The sequence below is a fragment of the Sphaerodactylus townsendi genome, linkage group LG10 (assembly GCF_021028975.2).
Source record: "Sphaerodactylus townsendi isolate TG3544 linkage group LG10, MPM_Stown_v2.3, whole genome shotgun sequence".
Taxonomy (NCBI): domain Eukaryota; kingdom Metazoa; phylum Chordata; class Lepidosauria; order Squamata; family Sphaerodactylidae; genus Sphaerodactylus; species Sphaerodactylus townsendi.
Genome location: NC_059434.1, coordinates 87,378,627 through 87,399,110, shown reverse-complemented (window position 1 = coordinate 87,399,110; position 20,484 = coordinate 87,378,627). Strand labels below are relative to the sequence as shown.

Sequence of the window (20,484 nt, the reverse complement as noted above, 5' to 3'; positions counted from 1 at the left end):
CCCACCCCCCCCCCCCCCCACCCCCCCCCCCCCCCACCCCCCCCCCCCCCCACCCCCCCCCCCCCCCACCCCCCCCCCCCCCCACCCCCCCCCCCCCCCACCCCCCCCCCCCCCCACCCCCCCCCCCCCCCACCCCCCCCCCCCCCCACCCCCCCCCCCCCCCACCCCCCCCCCCCCCCACCCCCCCCCCCCCCCACCCCCCCCCCCCCCCACCCCCCCCCCCCCCCACCCCCCCCCCCCCCCACCCCCCCCCCCCCCCACCCCCCCCCCCCCCCACCCCCCCCCCCCCCCACCCCCCCCCCCCCCCACCCCCCCCCCCCCCCACCCCCCCCCCCCCCCACCCCCCCCCCCCCCCACCCCCCCCCCCCCCCACCCCCCCCCCCCCCCACCCCCCCCCCCCCCCACCCCCCCCCCCCCCCACCCCCCCCCCCCCCCACCCCCCCCCCCCCCCACCCCCCCCCCCCCCCACCCCCCCCCCCCCCCACCCCCCCCCCCCCCCACCCCCCCCCCCCCCCACCCCCCCCCCCCCCCACCCCCCCCCCCCCCCACCCCCCCCCCCCCCCACCCCCCCCCCCCCCCACCCCCCCCCCCCCCCACCCCCCCCCCCCCCCACCCCCCCCCCCCCCCACCCCCCCCCCCCCCCACCCCCCCCCCCCCCCACCCCCCCCCCCCCCCACCCCCCCCCCCCCCCACCCCCCCCCCCCCCCACCCCCCCCCCCCCCCACCCCCCCCCCCCCCCACCCCCCCCCCCCCCCACCCCCCCCCCCCCCCACCCCCCCCCCCCCCCACCCCCCCCCCCCCCCACCCCCCCCCCCCCCCACCCCCCCCCCCCCCCACCCCCCCCCCCCCCCACCCCCCCCCCCCCCCACCCCCCCCCCCCCCCACCCCCCCCCCCCCCCACCCCCCCCCCCCCCCACCCCCCCCCCCCCCCACCCCCCCCCCCCCCCACCCCCCCCCCCCCCCACCCCCCCCCCCCCCCACCCCCCCCCCCCCCCACCCCCCCCCCCCCCCACCCCCCCCCCCCCCCACCCCCCCCCCCCCCCACCCCCCCCCCCCCCCACCCCCCCCCCCCCCCACCCCCCCCCCCCCCCACCCCCCCCCCCCCCCACCCCCCCCCCCCCCCACCCCCCCCCCCCCCCACCCCCCCCCCCCCCCACCCCCCCCCCCCCCCACCCCCCCCCCCCCCCACCCCCCCCCCCCCCCACCCCCCCCCCCCCCCACCCCCCCCCCCCCCCACCCCCCCCCCCCCCCACCCCCCCCCCCCCCCACCCCCCCCCCCCCCCACCCCCCCCCCCCCCCACCCCCCCCCCCCCCCACCCCCCCCCCCCCCCACCCCCCCCCCCCCCCACCCCCCCCCCCCCCCACCCCCCCCCCCCCCCACCCCCCCCCCCCCCCACCCCCCCCCCCCCCCACCCCCCCCCCCCCCCACCCCCCCCCCCCCCCACCCCCCCCCCCCCCCACCCCCCCCCCCCCCCACCCCCCCCCCCCCCCACCCCCCCCCCCCCCCACCCCCCCCCCCCCCCACCCCCCCCCCCCCCCACCCCCCCCCCCCCCCACCCCCCCCCCCCCCCACCCCCCCCCCCCCCCACCCCCCCCCCCCCCCACCCCCCCCCCCCCCCACCCCCCCCCCCCCCCACCCCCCCCCCCCCCCACCCCCCCCCCCCCCCACCCCCCCCCCCCCCCACCCCCCCCCCCCCCCACCCCCCCCCCCCCCCACCCCCCCCCCCCCCCACCCCCCCCCCCCCCCACCCCCCCCCCCCCCCACCCCCCCCCCCCCCCACCCCCCCCCCCCCCCACCCCCCCCCCCCCCCACCCCCCCAGAACAAGATCCACCAGACCACGGCCACACAGCCTGGAAAACCCACCAATGCACACACACACCCTGTTCCTGCAGAAGATTGGGGACCAGACTATGTTATATTTTTAATGGGTCAGGACCCGACTCGCTTTCCCAGCAGCTGAAGAGAAGCTGCAGGGAACTAACTGCTTGTTAAACTGTTGTGGGAGCCCAGTTTAGCTTCGCTCCACAATATAGGGGGCAGGCTGGACCAGGGGCTTTATTTGCCCCCATTCTGGAGATGCAGGAGGAGCAAATGGAGAAGCGAGAATGACTGCCTTCTTGTAGGGAAAGCAAGCTGGGTGACCAGGGACGCTGGACCAGATTTATTTTACAAGAATGATGTGTCATTTGGTTCAGAGGGGAAACCTCACCTTGGGAGGCTGGCTTTGACATTTGAGGAGAGAGCAGGACAAACACTCGTCAAGCACGAAGTCCACCAATGACTGACCTGGCTCAAGATCTTCATGGCCAGAGCTCTAGCAAATATCCCACGACCCGTGCGGGAGCCCCCAACATGATGCCCCTGGCCGCCATGGCTCTAGCTCAGGGGTCTGCAACCTGTGGTACTCCAGATGTTCATGGACTACAATTCCCATCAGCCCCTGCCAGCATGCCCAATTGGCAGGGGCTGATGGGAATTGTAGCCCATGGACATCTGGAGAGGCACAGGTTGCAGACCTCTGCTTTAGCTAATACCTTTCCCGGCTCCCACCAAGTGTTTCTTCAGATTGTGGGTGGGGCCAGGTGAAGTACCTGCCCAGCAAGGCTTCTGATTGATGTATGAATTAAAACAAAGGTATTTCACGGGCAGCTTCCACTACAGGTGTGGTTCTCTCCAGTGTATTTTTTAAATTACCCCTCTTGACCCCTGCCCTTGGCCTTCCTTTGGGCGTGGTTCTGCCTCCCATGGAAGTCACCTGGGTGCATAAGTCCATGTCCCACAACAGCCATGTTGTGTTTTGCCAAAATGTGCCCTCAGGCTGAAAAGGGTAGCAGACCTCTGAGGTACATGGAGGACCTGCAGGCCTTCTACCTTTGGGGGCATCTTCCTGTCCTCCTGCGCCCACAAAGGAACTCTTGGGAACCACTGCTCAAGGGAGTACGTAGGGAGCGGCTTAACTGAATGTCGTGGGTGCGAGAGCACGGCTGGACTCCCTCAGTACCCTGTCCCTTGCAAGGGCAGAGAAGCCTTCGTTTTCCCGCTCCTTCCACCCAGGCTGAGCTGTGAGATCTCAGAAGGGAGCCCCTAAGAAGGGAATTCCTGAATACAGGCCCGGCCTGCTGCTTGGAAGAGGAAGAGGGAGCCCAGAGAGAGAGAGAGAGAGAGAGAGAGAGAGAGAGAGAGAGAGAGAGAGAGAGAGAGAGAGAGAGAGAGGGCAGGACACTCACCAAGGAGTGCAATGGAACTTGCTCGTCGGCACCCGCCTTCCCTTTTGCTTCGCGGACCATGGCCTCGATCCGTTCCAGGCATTTGTCTGAGCCGACCAGCTGTTCAGGAACAGAACAGACCCAAAGAGGTTCCCGTCATGGTTGGTCACACCCAAACACTCACCCTCCTCCTCCGCCCTTACCCCAAGCTTCAGAAGCACAATCTGCTTTTTTTGCTCGGGGAGAATGTGTGACCCCCCCCCCCCCCCACTCCTAACATCTGCCTGCTTTTGGAAATGCAGGCAACTCTACATATTATGTAGTGGTTGGAGCATCAGACTACGATCAGGAAGAGCTGAGTTCGAATACCAACTCTGCCATGGAAGTTTTCTAGGTGACCTTGGCTCAGCCACATGCTCTCAGCCTCATTTGCCTCAGATGATGTTAGCTGATTTGATCCCCATTCCAGAGGAAAAAAGGCAGAATATAAATGTGTTTTTTTTTTAAATGGAGAAGTTATTCCTCTGGGGAACTGGAACAGGCTCGATGGACACAAACGGGCCCAGGAGGAAACAGTTGCAGGGGGTGCCAGTCGCAATTTAGGTTAGTTAAATAATGATTGGTAATTTGTATACCTAGAACAGAATGTTAAGATTCATGTATATAATACATATATCTATAATATATACGCACACACACACAAATGTCAAGATTCGTACACCCACACACACCCTACGAATCTTGGCATTTATTATATTCTAGGTTGATGATATTCCATCCGCACACACACAACCCCCCAGTGGTTCTTACCCAGTGGTTGGTGCAGGGCCCCTCACTCTCCGCCAGAACTGTGCCATCTTGCGACAGCAGGACCACCCTGGAGTGGGTGCCCCCCCTGTGGAGGGAAAAGAGCAGCTGAGATCTGCCAGCTCAGACCACGCACAGGGGGCAGAGTCCAGTTCAAACTTCTGCGTTTTTGCTGCCAGCCTTTGCCATCCACAAGATGCAGCCCCTCGGGGGTGGGGGGGAGAGGGGCTCCCTGGTGCCAGAGCCCCTTGCTGGAACTATCGGCTTCTATCTGCACAGCCTGTTGGCACCCCTGGTAAGGAGGGCGTCGGCTGGGACGGGAACCCCGCCCCCCCCCCCCCGAAGCTGCCGCCCTTGCAAAGCAGACCGGTGGCGATCCTGGGAGAAGAAGGGGGGGGGGGGCAAGGCTCTCTCGGTCGGGTTGCCAACCTGCAGGCGGTGGCTGGAGACCTGCCAGGACCCGCGCCGATCTCCAGGCGGGAGAGACCCGGTTCCCCGGAGGAGTGGGCTGTTTCGGGGGGGGGGGTCCCTCCTCTGCCCAAGCCCCGCCCATCCGCAGGCTCCACCCCCAAAGCTCCCGGGAGTTCCCCCAAGGCCACCGGTGGCCGGGCCACACCTGGCGGCGGGGGAGGGGGGGGGCGGGAAGGGCGAGCCCCGCCCCTCCCGCGCCCCCACCGGAGCCCCCCCTGCGCCCCCGCCTGCCGCTCACCCCTCCACGCCGCCGTAGAGCGCAGCCATGCATGCATGCACGCAGCCCCCGCTGCAGCCCGGCTCCGCCCCGCAGTCCCGGAAGCGCGCGCAGCCCAGGCAGGCCGGGTGGGGCCGCAGCGGGCGCGGGTGGCTCGGCCCCCGGACAACCCCCGGCCCGCCCCGGCCGCCGCACCCCCCCCCCCGGGACCCCCCGCGCGGAGGGTGGGGGGCGCCGCGACGTACAGGGGAGCCTGCAAGGAGCAGAGTCGCTGCGCGCGCGTGTGGCTGTGATGGTTGTCATTATGCAGTGTCCAGCGTATCGTCCACGGCTTTCACGCCCGGAATGGGCGGATCCCCTTCAACACGTGTACATCTAGCTTGCTAACTGCACCCTTTACTCCAACACAGTGGTTCTCAACCTGGGGGTCAGGACCCCTTTGGGGGCCCAACCACACTTTCCCAGGGGTCGCCCAAGACTCTCTGCATCAGTGTTCTCCATCTGTCAAATGGATAAATGTTAGGGTTGGGGGTCAACACAACATGAGGAACTGTATGAAAGGGTCGCGGCACTAGAATAGAATAGAATAGAATAGAATAGAATCTTTATTGGCCAAGTGTGATTGGACACACAAGGAATTTGTCTCCGGTGCATATGCTCTCAGTGTACGTAAAAGAAAATACATTTGTCAAGAATCATAAGGTACAGCACTTAATGATTGTCATATAGGTCTAGTAAGCAATCAGGAAACAATCAATAGTAATAAAAACATAAAATGTAAAATCATAAAATGAAATGAAATGTCAGCACAGGCTATAGTCATACAGTCATAATTGGGAGGAGATGGGTAATAGGAATGATGAAAAAAGTAGTGCAGTAATTATATAATAAATATATAATAAATAGTTTGACATTATCGAGGGAATTATTTGTTTAACAGAGTGATGGCATTCGGGAAAAAAACTGTTCTTATGTCTAGTTGTCTACAACCTCTAGTTGTAGGGAGGTTGAGAACCATTGCTCCAACAGGAGCAGCAGTGGCGTAGGAGGTTAAGAGCTCGTGTATCTAATCTGGAGGAACCGGGTTTGATTCCCAGCTCTGCCGCCTGAGCTGTGGAGGCTTCTCTGGGGAATTCAGATTAGCCTGTACACTCCCACACACGCCAGCTGGGTGACCTGGGGCTAGTCACAGCTTCTCGGAGCTCTCTCAGCCCCACCCACCTCACAGGGTGTTTGTTGTGAGGGGGGAAGGGCAAGGAGATTGTCAGCCCCTTTGAGTCTCCTGCAAGGAGAGAAAGGGGGGATATAAATCCAAACTCCTCTTCTTCTTCTTCTTCTTCTTCTTCTTCTTCTTCTTCTTCTTCTTCTTCTTCTTCTTCTTCTTCTTCTTCTTCTTCTTCTTCTTCTTCTTCTTCTTCTTCTTCTTCTTCTTCTTCTTCTTCTTCTTCTTCTTCTTCTTCTATATATACTCCACTTGCTTTCCTACTATCAGATGCTCTGAAGATGCCAGCCACAGATGCAGGCAAAACGTCAGGAGAGAATGCTGCTAGAACACGGCCAGACAGCCCGGAAACCCCACAGCACCCCATTATGTAATGTTGTTTGCTCTCCCAGCTGCCAGTTCTTTTGCTGGCTGTGGCTGGCCGTTGCTGACCCCTGGAGCCTCACCCAGAGGCCTAGGAAGTTGTAAGGCCCATCAGCAGCGTAGTCTTCATGGGGATTTCAGCAGGGCCGCCTTCTGAATCTGACAGATGTTAATGTTTCTCCTGCATCTGTGGCCGGCATCTTCAGAGGTGTATCACAGAGGGGAGTCTGCTACACACTGTGTCCAGTGAGAAGGGAATGTTTTTAGACTAGACGTTGGGAACAAGATCTACCAGACCACGGCCACACAGCCTGGGAAAACCCACAACAACCAGTTGAATCTGGCCCGTGTAAGCCTTCGACAATACACTGACCGCCACAGTGTTTTGGGAATGACACCCAGGGTGCCGATGACCCCAGCTGCTTTGTGCCATAGACACTGACGCTCTTGTGATATTTAGTGACCTTCTCATGTTCTTTTTCAGTGACGCTGCTGTCACCAGCTACTGCTATGTCCCCGATGATGGTGATGGTGATTTTTATAGGCCACTCCTCAGGGCTCAGGGCAGCTTCCAATACGTTGCAATTGTGGAGATGGACCAGAATGTCTACAATTTGTATTTGATTAAGCTGTATGAACCAAAGATTCTAAGAATCAAAATGGGGTTTCTCTACAGTGACCAGCAGATGACTGCATGTAAGCAGCAGGTCAAAAGGCATGTTAGAAGCTTGTCAGTGATTATGCAGGCAAGCAAAGATAAACATCTTTAAGATCTTGTCACTAAAGGCCAACGTGACAGCAGACATATACTTTATAACTTTGTTTTTGGGTTAGAACCATGGAAAAAGTGTTTTTCTATATATGTTAAATGAACAGAGAAATGATAATGAGAGATTCATATTTACGGGTATTTCACTATAATTGTTAGAATCAATGTTTGTATAATCTGTTAAAGTTAAAGTTAAATCATTTCAAACTGGGAGAAGGGAAGTTTTATGATCTTAAAGAATGTCAACCTACATACCCTGAAGAGGTATATCTCTCCTCAGGAGCAAACTTAGAAAAGCAAACTTAGAAAACAGGTTTTTCTTGGAAACAGTTTTATTGCAGCCGTTTGCATATGGGTAGAGGGACATGAGCTAACAGCATGCAGCGTTTGAATAACAGAAGGAATGTGACACATAGAATAGAGGCTGTCTTAATGTGACAAGGAGACAGAACTATCCAATGGGATTTTAAGGTTCATGCTTATAGCACATGAAAGGGGTATGGATTATGTACGTGAGTAAGGGGATGAACTGTGACGTATGTATTCTTTGTATCTATAAAGACTAAGGTCTTTCCTATGGTGGGCGTGCCTCTCTGTCAAGAGCACCCAGAAGGGGGCGTGTCTCTCATTTGAGAGCACCAAGGCGTGCCTCTCCCTTGGGAGAGTTCACCTTCTGTAATCTTCTATATTCTGCTAAGTAAAAACTGTCTATTTGTTTCTGATGTCAGATGTCTTTTGCTTTTTTGGGGAATTTGTTTCTAACATATCGTTTCTCAAAACAGCTGCGCAGGCCGGACTTGAGTTCCGGCCTCACACCATGCAGCCGTGGCATCAGAAAGCAGGCCTCTCAAAACACATAATTGCAAAAGATTATCACTATTATTCATTTTACTATTATTAGTTTTATACGCCATTCCTCCCCCCTAGGGCTCAGGGCGGCTTCCGACATTCACAGCATACAATTCAGTTAAAACCAACGTAAGAATATGCAATTCAGCCTGTGTTGTGGGGTTTTCAGGTTGTATGGCTGTGTTCTACTGGAACACGGCCATACAACCCAGGAAACACACAACAGCCTAGTGATTCTAGCTGTGAAAGCCTTAGACAGTACAATATGCAATTCAATTAAAACTAATTAAACGCAGTCAGTTAAAACCAATGAACAACATAATACAAGTCAGCGTAGTAGACCTTTCTTTTGTGCTCAGCAAGATGCTGGTTGAGGCTGACTCAGCATCACAGGAGGGTGGCCAACCACAGATTTAGAAATACCCAGAGATTTGGAAGTGGAGATGCGGGGGAGGGGACAGGCCTCAGTTTAGGTTGCCAAACCCCAGGGGGTAGCTGGAGATCTCATGGGATCTCCAGGCAACAGAGACCAGTTCTGGAGAAAATGGCCACTTTGGAAGGTCGGCTCTTATTGAATCCCCTAACCCTAACCAAACTCCACCCCCAGAATCTCCAGGTATTTCCCAACCCAGAACTGCCCACCCTAATGGCGTACAGGGCCACAGAATCAAGACAGCACACCCACCCATATACTCCTGCCTGGGCACTGAGGTCAGAGGGAGAGGTCCACCTGGCCGCCCCACCCTTTTCAAAGGTGAGGGGAATGGGGCAGCCTGCAGGGCCTTCTCAACAGTGGCCCCTACACTGTGGAATGCCCTCCCACTGGAGGTCCACCAGGAACCTGCTCTCTGGGAGTTTTTGGCACCTAGCAAAGACTGGCCTCTTCACCCTGGCTTTTGGCTGATTTCCCCAAGCCCCAGTGGGATGGGTGGGCTTCGAGATGTCTTTGTACACTCCTACCACTTTGGGGGGTGGTTTCGGGTGGGAGTTTTAGTGTTTAGAATGTTTTATAGTTTTAGGATTGGCTTTACAGTTATCCCTTCCAGTGGCGTAGGAGGTGGCGTAGGAGGTTAAGAGCTGGTGTATCTAATCTGGAGGAACCGGGTTTGATTCCCCGCTCTGCCGCCTGAGCTGTGGAGGCTTATCTGGGGAATTCAGATTAGCCTGTGCACTCCCACACACGCCAGCTGGGTGACCTTGGGCTAATCACAGCTTCTCGGAGCTCTCTCAGCCCCACCTACCTCACAGGGTGTTTGTTGTGAGGGGGGAAGGGCAAGGAGGTTGTAAGCCCCTTTGAGTCTCCTGCAGGAGAGAAAGGGGGGATATAAATCCAAACTCCTCCTCCTCCTCCTCCTGTTCTTCTCCTTCTCCTTCTCCTCCTCCTCCTCCTCCTCCTCCTCCTCCTCCTCCTCCTCTGGGGTTATGGGGCATCCGCCCCCCCTTTGCAATCTGGAAATCCACATCAAACATTTTGGCCCTCCATACCTGTTTGATTCTTTTTATTTTAACTTTAAAAAAGAAATAGTGCATATTTATGGTATTAAAAGATAAAATATGTTGATATTATATGATTATACAGATAAAATGCATTTCTCAATTTCTAAACTTTTTCTGTATGGTCTGTTTTACAGGTCATCTGCAACTTCCGCAAAACTCCCCCACAATTCCCATTTCATTTTTTATGCCAACCCAATCTAATCCCCTTCCCCCCCTACAATAGTAGTACTACATTGAAAGAAAAAAAACTCACCTACACAAACACCTACACGCATATATGGTGACTTCCAGCTACCTCACTAAGGATCCAAGCATAATCCTAACTCGGTGCTTATAACTAATATCTACATTTTTTTCATTTTTAGTCCTTCTTATAAAGTTGTCTTAATCCAATACCCTGTTTCCATTTAAATCCCGAATCCTGCCGTTGTTTCTCTGTTTGAATATGTTTTTAATAAGTAGTCCACAAAGTATTTCTAGTCTTTCAGAAAATTGTCCGTATTCTTGTCTCTAATAACCTCCCTCTTTCAAACTGGGGGCAAAGCTAGTTGGTTTTTCCTTTGGACTCTCAGGAGTAGTTTTGTAGGGCTGGCATGAGAGGGTGCTAGAGATCAGCAAATAAACAGTTGAGGGTGGTCAGTTTGTTGTCTGAAAATATTTTAAGGGATTAAAATCATCCAAGCGCTGCCAGAAGAGAGGGTGGCATGATGTTACGGTAATGGAACCATCCCTTATTTTGATACATGCACTCACACCTGAGTCACCGCTGGTAAAATAAATCTTTAGGCCCCACGAGGAACCCTGAAAGTTCTGTGCAAAAACGGAGGCACAAACAGCAGATTCTGCACACACCAAGTTGTGCAGCTCCTGGCCTGGCCCAAATCCTTTAGACGTTGTCCCCCTGAAGGTGTCGTGAGCACAGGGAGGCTTCTCTACTAGGATCTGCAAGTCTCGTGTTTGAATCCCCGCTTTGGCCCTACTTGCTGGGTGACCTTGGGCCAGTCACACTTGCTCGGCCTAATCTACCTGTGAGGAGAAAATGGAAAGGGTCCCCTTTGAGAAGAATGACACAGTAGTAAACAAACAAACAAACAAACAAACAAACAAACAAACAAACAAACAAACAAACAAGTATTTCAGATTATTCTGTCCACCCCCAGCCCCTACCTCAGAGCTTTCATGTAGCTTGACTTCATTACGAGATCAGACCTTGGGCAGGGGCTCAATTCTTCTGAAAGTCACCCTACAAATCAGCTGCCATCCTCAGAATGTGCCCACAGCTCAAAGAATCTTGAATTTAACCTGTATCTGTTTTTGAACATACCTTAGTTAGTTGCTTTGATAGCACTTCTCAGTGCATAAGTTCTTCCAAAGTTAACAACAGCTCTGCAGTGTAGCAAAGGCTGTGAGATATGCCTTGACCAAGGTCCCGGAGTGAATGTCACGGCCTGCATCCCACAAATGCTGAAGCCTGTATCCCTATTTCCCAGGGCCTTTAGGGACTTGAGGAGGATCGGAACCTGGAACCAAGGTGGAAAAGCTTTGCAGGGGACATGCCGTCTCAAATATTCAGGTCCAAACTTCTCAACATTCCTTGAGGAGCCGTGGCTCAGTGGTAGAACCTGTGCTTGGTGTGCAGAAGGCCCCAGGTTCAATTCCTGGCAGCTCCAGTTTGAAAAGAGCCGGTGGTAGGTATTTTAAAAGTCCTCTGCATAAGACCTCGGAAAGCCAAGAGCTGTCTGGCTAGAGGACCCCGACTGCGACTCCTGCGTTCAACCAAGAGTCTTGTACATGGACAGGGGCATCTGCAGAGATAATAACTGCACCAGTGGCTCAGAATTCTATTATAATGTATTCTTCTTAATTATTAAATATGTTGCCAGATAACAGTCTCTGCATATCATACAACCACTCATTAAGAAGAGGAGGAGGAGAAGTTGGATTTATATCCCCCGCCCCCTTGCTCTCCTGTAAGGAGACTCAAGGTGGCTTACAAGCTCCTTTACCTTCTTCTCCCCACAACAGACACCTTGTGAGCGTGGTAGGTGGTCCAGAGAGAACTGTGACTAGTCCAAGGTTGCCCAGCAGGAACGTAGGAGTGCGGAAACACATCTGGTTCACCAGATAAGCCTCTGCCACTCAGGTGGAGGAGTGGGGAATCAAACCCACTTCTCCAGATTAGAATCCACCTGCTCTTCACCACTACACCACACTGGTTGGTTTACAAAATCAACAGCAAACTTATAAACCTCTAAAGAGGAGAAAAACTTCTCCTTTTTAAATGCCACCTCTCCTTTTTGGATGACAAACTTCAAAGCGTTGCAGGGCTAGGAGACCCCCGGGGTTGGGTCGCCCCTCATCACAAGGACTTTGTTTGGCCCCTCCTGTATAAAAAAAGAGAGAGTTTCAGCATAACTCCTGGAATGAACTCAACAACTAACCTAAATGCATAACGCACTTACAATCTCACTGTTGACAATTTCCCAAAATAATTTCTTTCTGAGAAGAGAAGAGTTTGGATTTCTATCCCCCCTTTCTCTCCTGCAGGAGACTCAAAGGGGCTGACAATCTCCTTGCCCTTCCCCCCTCACAACAAACACCCTGTGAGGTGGGTGGGGCTGAGAGAGCTCCGAGAAGCTGTGACTAGCCCAAGGTCACCCAGCTGGCGTGTGTGGGAGTGCCCAGGCTAATCTGAATTCCCCAGATAAGCCTCCACAGCGCAGGCGGCAGAGCTGGGAATCAAACCCGGTTCCTCCAGATTAGATACACGAGCTCTTAACCTCCTACGCCACTGCTGCTCCTGCAGCAATTGCTGCTATTATAAGTTTCTTCAAGACCCTCTCCTAAGAAACAACCATGACAGCAAAAGTTATAACGGTGAAATTACATGCCCATAAGTGTTCAGAGCAATACTATCTGTAATAGTAAAAAGGGATTTATCCAAAACCTTTTTTTTGTTTCAACGGCACACACAAAAGAATAACCCACGGCTGCAGATGCACAGGAATGCTTGTCTCCCACACCCTGTGTTGATTCATAAGGGATAGCAAAACATTTATTAATTAAGAATTAATACACATTATAATTGTGTTTTGAGCCAGCGGTGCCATTATTACTACTCTGGTTGGCAGCAGGGCCTTCTGGCTTGCAATCAGAAATTCCCCCACACACACGGGTGGGCAACCTGAGATTGCTCTTGAACCAGCGATGCCACAAACTGAGCTTGGGGGATCTGTGTGCTGCCACCATTCAGAGCACCTCCTTGGTGCGGTTTGTTCTTCCAGTCAGATGTAGTCTGGGTTGACGGACTGGGGCAGGCGGGGGGCGGACTAAATGCCTTTGGGGAACCCTCCCCCCCTGTGATTTGTTGTCATTAGCTCGGCTGTCAGTTTCCTCCAGGGATGTCTTCTCTGAGTGACAGACAGGAGGGAGGGGGTTCATTAACAGCTGCGGCCTCCTGTCGTGGGTGAGAAAGCCAGTGGATGGGTCTGCAAGTTGGCTGGCCAAGCTGGGGGTGAAGCCCGGCATCTGATGGGACCCTCATGCCCATCTAGGCCTGAATCCAGACTTCACTGGTGATTTCTGCCCCCTTTCCGTGGAGACCACCCCCTCCCCAACTACCCCACATGTAAAGGCTCTTTCAGCTGCTGAACACAGCTAATTTTCCTCTTCGGTGCAGCTGAACCATGTGAGATGCACAAACGTCCATGCCCAGCGGAAGTGTGGAGTCTCTGTAGCACATTCTCCTGGACTTTGAGCTTTATTCTGAAATTGGAGGGTTTTCTATTGATTCTTGGATACATTCCTTCGGCCGCTCGGCTGCCAATAGAAGCTTAATTATTACATTATTGCTGGAAGATAAAAGAACCACCATTTCTGATGCTGTAGCGAAACCATAGCTTCAAAGAGAAGGAGTGCTTTGTTGAATAAGGGTCATGTTAATAGCTGTGTATTTGATGATACTGTGCAAAATAGCATTGGGTATTTTTCTGTGGCGAATGTTGGGAAGGCATTGCACAGATACTCCTTTTTACACTGGACACAGCTGAAGTCGACCCGCGTGGGTCGCAAGGAATAGGGGAAAAGTTTGAGTTTTGCAGGAGTGGGGAATCAAACCAGGTTCTCCATATTAGAGTCCACCAGGGTTAACTATGCTAGTCTCATGCTGGCACTCAGTGCATACAACACAGACACACAGCTCGAGTTGCCAATTCCCAGTTGGGACAGGGTTACTAGCTCTGAGTTGGGAGATTCCTAGAGACTTGGGGGCGGGGCCTGGGGAAGGTGGAGTTTGGGAAGAAAGGGGCCTTAGCCAGGTATAATGCGACAGAGCCCACCCTCCAAAGCAGCCATTTCCTCCAGTGGGGATAGATAACAGGAGTGTGAAGACAAGTTATAGTTCCAGGGGATGTCCAGATCTGGCCTGGAGGTTGTCAACCATAAGTTGGGAGATTCCCGGCAACTTGGGAGTAGATGTGTAACCTCAGCTTGTGAGTTCTGTGGGGCATAACTTGGAATGAGTTTGCAACAACAAAATTTAAAAACAAAATGGTTTACTTTCTTAACATATAACATCAAACATCAACATTTAACATCACACTTCAAGGTCCTGTTCAGGTTTCATTTCAAGTCCTTCTAGTTCCAGTCTTCTGATACTGCCAAGTCCAATTCTTCCTGCAAGTGGGTTGGCTCTTGAAGACTCCAAGGGTTTGGTGAACAGGATTCAACATGATGAAAGTTTCCAGGAGAACTCTCACCCGTTACAACCACAAAAACCCTGAAACAATAAACTCCAACATTTACAACAGAGCAAAAATAAACAACTACCTTCCCAGTAGTTCCCAACAACATTGCAGTTACCTTAACAAGGTGTTAAGGGCTTATAGAAATCAAGGTCCGAGTCTGGTAGCCTCCTCCAAACTACATGAGCTCTGCAGCCTTCTGCTGCTTTGAGTCTGCACCCCTTTCTGGGTCAACCCATTCTGGCCATGGGGGTTACAGACGCAGGGGTAATTGGCCATGCTGGCAGGGGCTGATGGGATTTGTAGTCCATGAACATCTGGAGAGCCTCAGGTTGCAGACCCCTGGCCGGGTTTGGGGGTGGGAGGGAACTCCATGGGGTGTGATGCCACAGGCCCCACCTTACAAAGCCACTCCTTTCTCCCGGGAACCTGATTTCTGTCACCTGTAAATCTGTATTAATTCTAGGAGATTCTCCACGTCCCACCCGGAGGCTGACAACAACTCTACATTGCAAACTATCGTGCCTTGGCAACTCTGGGAGGTGTTTCAGCTCACATCTTACACTTTTCCTGCCTCCTGTATCCAGCAACCTGTCATCTCAGATACAACCAGGAAACAGACACAGAAGGGTGATTTCCAAGCTTGTTTTGATTGGCAGCCCAGCTTTGGGGCGAAGGGGGGGGGCAGTTCAGGGACAGGTTTCAGCGCAGCCCTGCTTGCAATGATGATGCCAGTGCTGATCTCTGCTGCCGACTTGCACAGGGGAGGAGTGGCAGAGCAAGGGTTAAGGGCACTGCAGCATTGGAAGGACGCCGCTGGGGAGCGTGCAAAGGGTCAAAAGGAGAGTCTGGCCCTCACTCACCCCCCTGTGCTCCACTTCATTAAGCCTGGGAGCCCTCTGGCACCGGCCTGGCTGTCCAGACAGGAGCTGCCCTCAAGAGGAGGAGGAGGAGGAGGAGGAGGAGGAGGCTCTCAGCAGGGTCTGAACTTTGGGTTTTGAACTTGGGACAAATAGCAGCCCAGAGCGGAGGAAGCCAAGCAGCTGGGGAAGCTCAGGTGAGTTCTCCCTACCTGAATGCTGTGTTCTCACGGTGCTTTGGGTGGGGAGGTGACCCGGGACTTGGCCTGTTTCTTTCCTAGGAGATGGGACCCTGGAGCGTGGGACCACTCCACCCCCGGCCCTGCAAGAAGGGAGATCAGTCCGTCTCTAGGAGGTCGAACTGAAGGACTGGGAAGGACAGCGGAGGTGGGAGGTGCGGGTCCTCAAGTCAAGCGGGACACCCTGTGCCTGAAACATCTTGACCGGATGCTTTTCCCTTCTTGGCTTGGAAACCTCCATCAAGGGGGCTCCACAAACCACCTAAAGACGCTTCTACCGCTGCAAAACTGTTCTAAGAAGTAGGATTTTCGGTTTCAGAAGAAGCCCCCTTGGTCGACGGTAGAACAGCTAGAATGTTGGGGTATGAGGTTCCCCGCTTGTTATCAGTTGAAAGGAGTTTGGACCCTTGAAAGCTCAGACCCCCTAAATATTGTTGCTCTCTACGGTTAGAGAAATGGTTTCTTCTGTCCAAAAAGATGTCCTCTGGCTGCTGTAGGAAGGGGACTGGGTGGCTTCCATGGGGATACTCCCTGGTTGTGTTCTCATTACTCCTGCAACTGTGGACAAGTTTGCCATGATGGTGGAGCCTCCACAGAGGGAAATTCCCAAATTTTTCCTTCACTTAGCTTTGTTTCCGAAGTTCCTTCCCCTCCCCCATGGGCAGGCTTCTGTCCCACAAATTGGTGGTGCACTTAAGGGTTGTGTTTGTCTAAAATGCTGTGTGACACTATAAGTTTTCCAGCCGTGACGTGGATAGCCTTGGCTTGCCCCATCTCATTAGATCTCAGAAGTTCAGAAGGCCGGTCCTGGCCGGTCTTTGGATGGGAGACCACCAAGGGGTCCCACGCAAACCACCTCTGCACGTTGCTTCTGGTGAACGCTTTGTCCATTTTTGCAGCAGAGGTGAGTGCTGGGACTTGATGCCGAAGATGGGTGGGATCCAAAAGTCTGGATTTGTGCCACTCTTTTGGGTGCTGACTGCCCGAGATCAGAATAGAAAGTTCGGGTCCCACCTCAGGAAGTTCTTGCCTTTGAGAGCCGAAGGAGAGATGATATGATCTCGGAAACGGACTTCGCGAAGGACACAAACCGGCAGACTGATCTTTCTGAAGGGTTTTGGGAGCAGATGAACTTTGGATTAAGGCGCGTTGTGTGTGAGGCTGGAATGAGATCTTGGAGACAACAGGACGGACGTTGGAAGCGACTCTCCTCTGAGGACAACTCCAGGGCAAAGCTGAGCTGCAAGCCCAGAGCCCTGACTCGGAGCTGCGTGTGTGCCTGTTTTCATCCATGCCCGGATGTGTTGTGGCCTTCTCACCAGATCACCAGCTGGAGAGGATTCTCTCTGGTGCGTGACGGCATCTTTGACATCTGTCTGGGCACTTGTAGCAAACATCGTTCTCCAGAAGTTGACGTCCCGTCTTGAGATTACGACTGGGAACAAACTTCTCTCTTGCGTCTCAACTTTGCAAGGCAGCTTGTCGAGGGAACGTTCTGCCCAGCAAATGTATGAGGGGTTGCAGTCGTGATAAAGGAACCTGTTTTCCTGTTTACTCATTCACATGCACCCCTGATGCAGACAGCGATTGGAGCCCATGGAAACAATCTGGGTTGCTGTCTTCGCACCGAGGTGCTTCTCTTTTTAAATTTATTTTTTCTAGCAACACAGGCATAGCTGTGCAGGCATGCAGAGATGAACCCCCAAAGCCATGCCGACCGTCCCCCGATATGACCAGCCGCACCTGGGTAGCTGTGCAGATGCAACCTGCAAAAATGTATTTTTTAAAGGAAAAGGGTCCCCCCTGGAGCGGCCGTGCGATGGCAGGCAGCTTCCTCCTCACCGGGGACGACGCAGCGGAAGGGGGGCAAATGCGGTGCCTCCTGCCTGACCATTCACCTGGGAACGGCTCCAACCTGGGGTTTTTCAAAATAATTGCTAGTTTAGCGATTTTCAAAAAATCCGGGTTGGGGGAAATAAAGACTCATGTTGGAGGTGGGACCTGTGCGAAGTCCCCCCCCCCCCCCAAAAAAAAATGTATTTTTACACCCATGCTTGTTGGCCCTTGCGCAATGGGCCAAAGTTTCAGAAAGAAGTATTGAAGAGTGCAGAAGCGGCAGCATCTCCAGAAGAATGTAGGATAATGCAGCGGAGGGTGGAACCTACTTGAAAGACCGTCTCTTTCCATGCATCCTGGTTGTGCACCCAACTATGGTCATCAGGCAACCGTCTGCCGGCTGTCCCATCGCTAAGGGCGGCCAAGCTGAAATCGACCAGAGCCTGGGCCTTTTCCCTCATACCTGAAAAGGTAAAGGGGGTCCCTCTGTGGAAATCTGCAAGAGAGGCTGCTTGCTGGAACTTTTGGCGAAGAGGGTGGAGATTGGCAGACACCTGTTTAAAGGAGGGAGAGACAGGGGGTGGGGGTGTTGCTATTTTATCTTTGGTTTTAGCTGGGGATGTTTTAGATGTTATTGTAAGCAGCCTTGAACCAAGAGGAAAGGTGGAATATACATGTTTTATTAAGATAGATAAAAATATAAAATCTGCTTTTTAGCTTATCCGTCATCTCCTTTCCTCCCTTCCAGTGTGGTGTAGTGGTTAGGAGCAGGTGCACTCTAATCTGGAGAACTGGGTTTGATTCCCCGCTCTGCCACTTGAGCTGTGGAGGCTTATCTGGGGAACCAGATTAGCTTGTGCACTCCAACACATGCCGGCTGGGTGACCTTGGGATAGTGACAGTTCTTCGGAGCTCTCTCTGCCACACCCACCTCACAGAGTGTTTGTTGTGGGGAGGAGAAGGGAAAGGAGCTTGTAAGCCACCTTGAGTCTCTTTGCGGGAGAGAAAGGGGGGATATAAATCCAAACTCTTCTTCTTTGAGACTCCTTACAGTTGAGAAAAGTGGGGTATAAATCCAAACTACTCCTCTTCCTCTTCGTAGTGGTATAGGAGGTTAAGAGCTCATGTATCTAACCTGGAGGAACCGGGTTTGATTCCCAGCTCTGCCGCCTGAGCTGTGGAGGCTTATCTGGGGAATTCAGATCGGTCTGTACACTCCCACACACGCCAGCTGGGTGACCTTGGGCTAGTCACAGCTTCTCGGAGCTCTCTCAGCCCCACCCACCTCACAGGGTGTTTGTTGTGAGGGGGGAAGAGCAAGGAGATTGTAAGCCCCTTTGAGTCTCCTGCAGGAGAGAAAGGGGGGGATATAAATCCAAACTCCTCCTCCTCCTCCTCCTCCTCCTCCTCTTCTTCTTCTTCTTCTTCTTCTTCTTCTTCTTCTTCTTCTTCTTCTTCTTCTTCTTCTTCTTCTTCTTCTTCTTCTTCTTCTTCTTCTTCTCAAGAGGAACCGATCTTTGTTGTTTGGAGATCAGTTGTCATTCCAGGAGATTCCCAGGCTCCCCCTGGAAGTTGGCAAAGCGACAATGGTGCCCTTCACCTTTGGGGAACAGACAGGAAGCCAGAGAGAGGAGGAGGAGGAGGAGGAGGAGGAGGGCGGGCAGGCGGGAAGGGGCAGAGAATGCCCGCCTCTCCCTCTGCACTGCCAGCTGCACGTCTGCATTCCTGACCTTTGTCGAGTGGCTCCTTGTCATCTCAGATCAGGAGAACGGCAATTGAATGTGACTCTCTGGCTTCGGGAGGTTGGGGTCGGCTGACGGTGTGACGCATGTGAAGGCCCCCTTGCCCAAGGGGGCGTTTGCTTGTGGGGCTCAGCAGGGTCCCCAAACGTTTAGCTGTGGCATCAAGAAAGCTGATGAACTGGCCTGGAAGGAGGGGGGCCATGCTGTTGCGTGGGTGGGTTTGTGAAGATAGCAAGAGAAGGAAACGTGCGATCCCAGCCAGTGATGAACAGAGCCATAGGGAGGCCGGCTGCAGTTACGTCGGGTGACATGAACTCCTCTCTGAACTGAGCAAAATTACTCCGGTTTTCTCCACCAGATCACATATTTTATAAGCATTGATGCTGTCAGCTGTCTTTAAGTTCCTATGAGGCAGAAAGGCAGTTAAGAAAAGTATTAAATAAAATAAAAATACACAGTAGTAGAAAAAGAGGATTTATACTAGGCTGACCAGCCGTCCCGCTTTTGGCGGGACAGTCCTGCCTTAAAACAATTTGTCCCGCGTCCCGCGGGTTATTTCAAGTGTCCCGATTTTTGGAAGGCTGCCGCACTGCCTTCTGGGACAGGGCAGGAAACGGGAGCGCCCCAGAAGGCCGTGCAGTCCTGCGGCTGCGCGTGCGTTCACAAAGGTGACCATCTGGTCACCTTAATCTATACCCCACCTTTCCCTCCTGGAAGGAGTCTCAAAGGGGCTTATGAGCACCTTTCCCTTCCTCCCCCCCACAACAGACACCTTGTGAGACAGGTGGGGACTGAGAGAGCCCTGAGAGAACTGTGACTAGTCCAAGTTCACCCAGCAGGAATGTAGGAGTGCGGAAACACATCTGGTTCACCAGATAAGCCTCTGCCACTCAGGTGGAGGAGTGGGGAATCAACCCCGGTTCTCCAGATTAGAATCCACCTGCTCTTAACTACTACACCACGCTGGCTCTCAGAAGTGGGAACAGCCTTAGGATATGGTTGTTATCCTGACTTGGATGGCCTGGGTTAGCCCGTTCTTGTCAAATCTCAGAAGCTAAGCAGGGTCTGCTCTGGTTAGGATTTGGATGGGAGACCATCAAGGAAGTCGAGAGTTCCCATGAAGAGACAGACAGTGCCCACCCCCGAATGTCTCTTGCCTTGAAAACTCTGCAGGGTGGGCGTCAATAGCCCTCCAAGGCGCCCTGTGGTGCAGCACGGAACTTCAAAGTTGCTGCACAAAACTGAGTCGCCTGGGTCAACTCTCCCTGCCAGACAGCCCTTATCTGCCTGGCACCATCATGGCCCTCCGGGGGAGGGTGGTATAAAAATGAAATAATAATAAATAAATAAATATGGCGGCTGTGCACCCACTATGCAGGGAACACTGGGGGGTATCATCTAAGCCCGTGGTGGCGAACCTATGGCACTCCAGATGTTCATGGACTACAATTCCCATCAGCCCCTGGCTATGCTGGCAGGGGCTGATGGGAATTGTAGTTCATGAACATCTGGAGTGCCATAGGTTCGCCACCACTGACCTAAGCTGTGACCTGACAGGACTTTCCACTCGCACCACCGTCAGCTCTGTTAGATGAAATTGGACATGTCTGGTGTCTTCATCTGATGTCTTCATTGGGCACATGGAGAGCCAGCGTGGTGTAG

At 54.1% G+C, this 20,484-nt stretch overlaps 1 protein-coding gene and 1 non-coding gene across 2 annotated transcripts in view; one reads left to right on the top strand and one right to left on the bottom strand.

Moving 5' to 3' along the window:
- The window catches only part of NAGK (N-acetylglucosamine kinase), a 13,063-nt gene extending 8,237 nt beyond the window's left edge, over nt 1-4,826 (bottom strand). The window contains exons 1-3 of the mRNA XM_048508777.1: nt 4,725-4,826; nt 4,019-4,103; nt 3,219-3,328 (exon numbers count right to left, since the gene is read on the bottom strand). Of these exons, the coding sequence (XP_048364734.1) occupies nt 3,219-3,328; nt 4,019-4,103; nt 4,725-4,753 (224 nt within the window). The 5' untranslated portion in view covers nt 4,754-4,826. The remainder of the gene's footprint in view (nt 1-3,218; nt 3,329-4,018; nt 4,104-4,724) is intronic.
- A 6,175-nt stretch (nt 4,827-11,001) lies between these two features.
- TRNAT-GGU lies at nt 11,002-11,073 on the top strand. The gene has a single exon. It is a non-coding gene; the product is annotated as a tRNA-Thr (tRNA).
- Nucleotides 11,074-20,484: the final 9,411 nt, after the last annotated feature.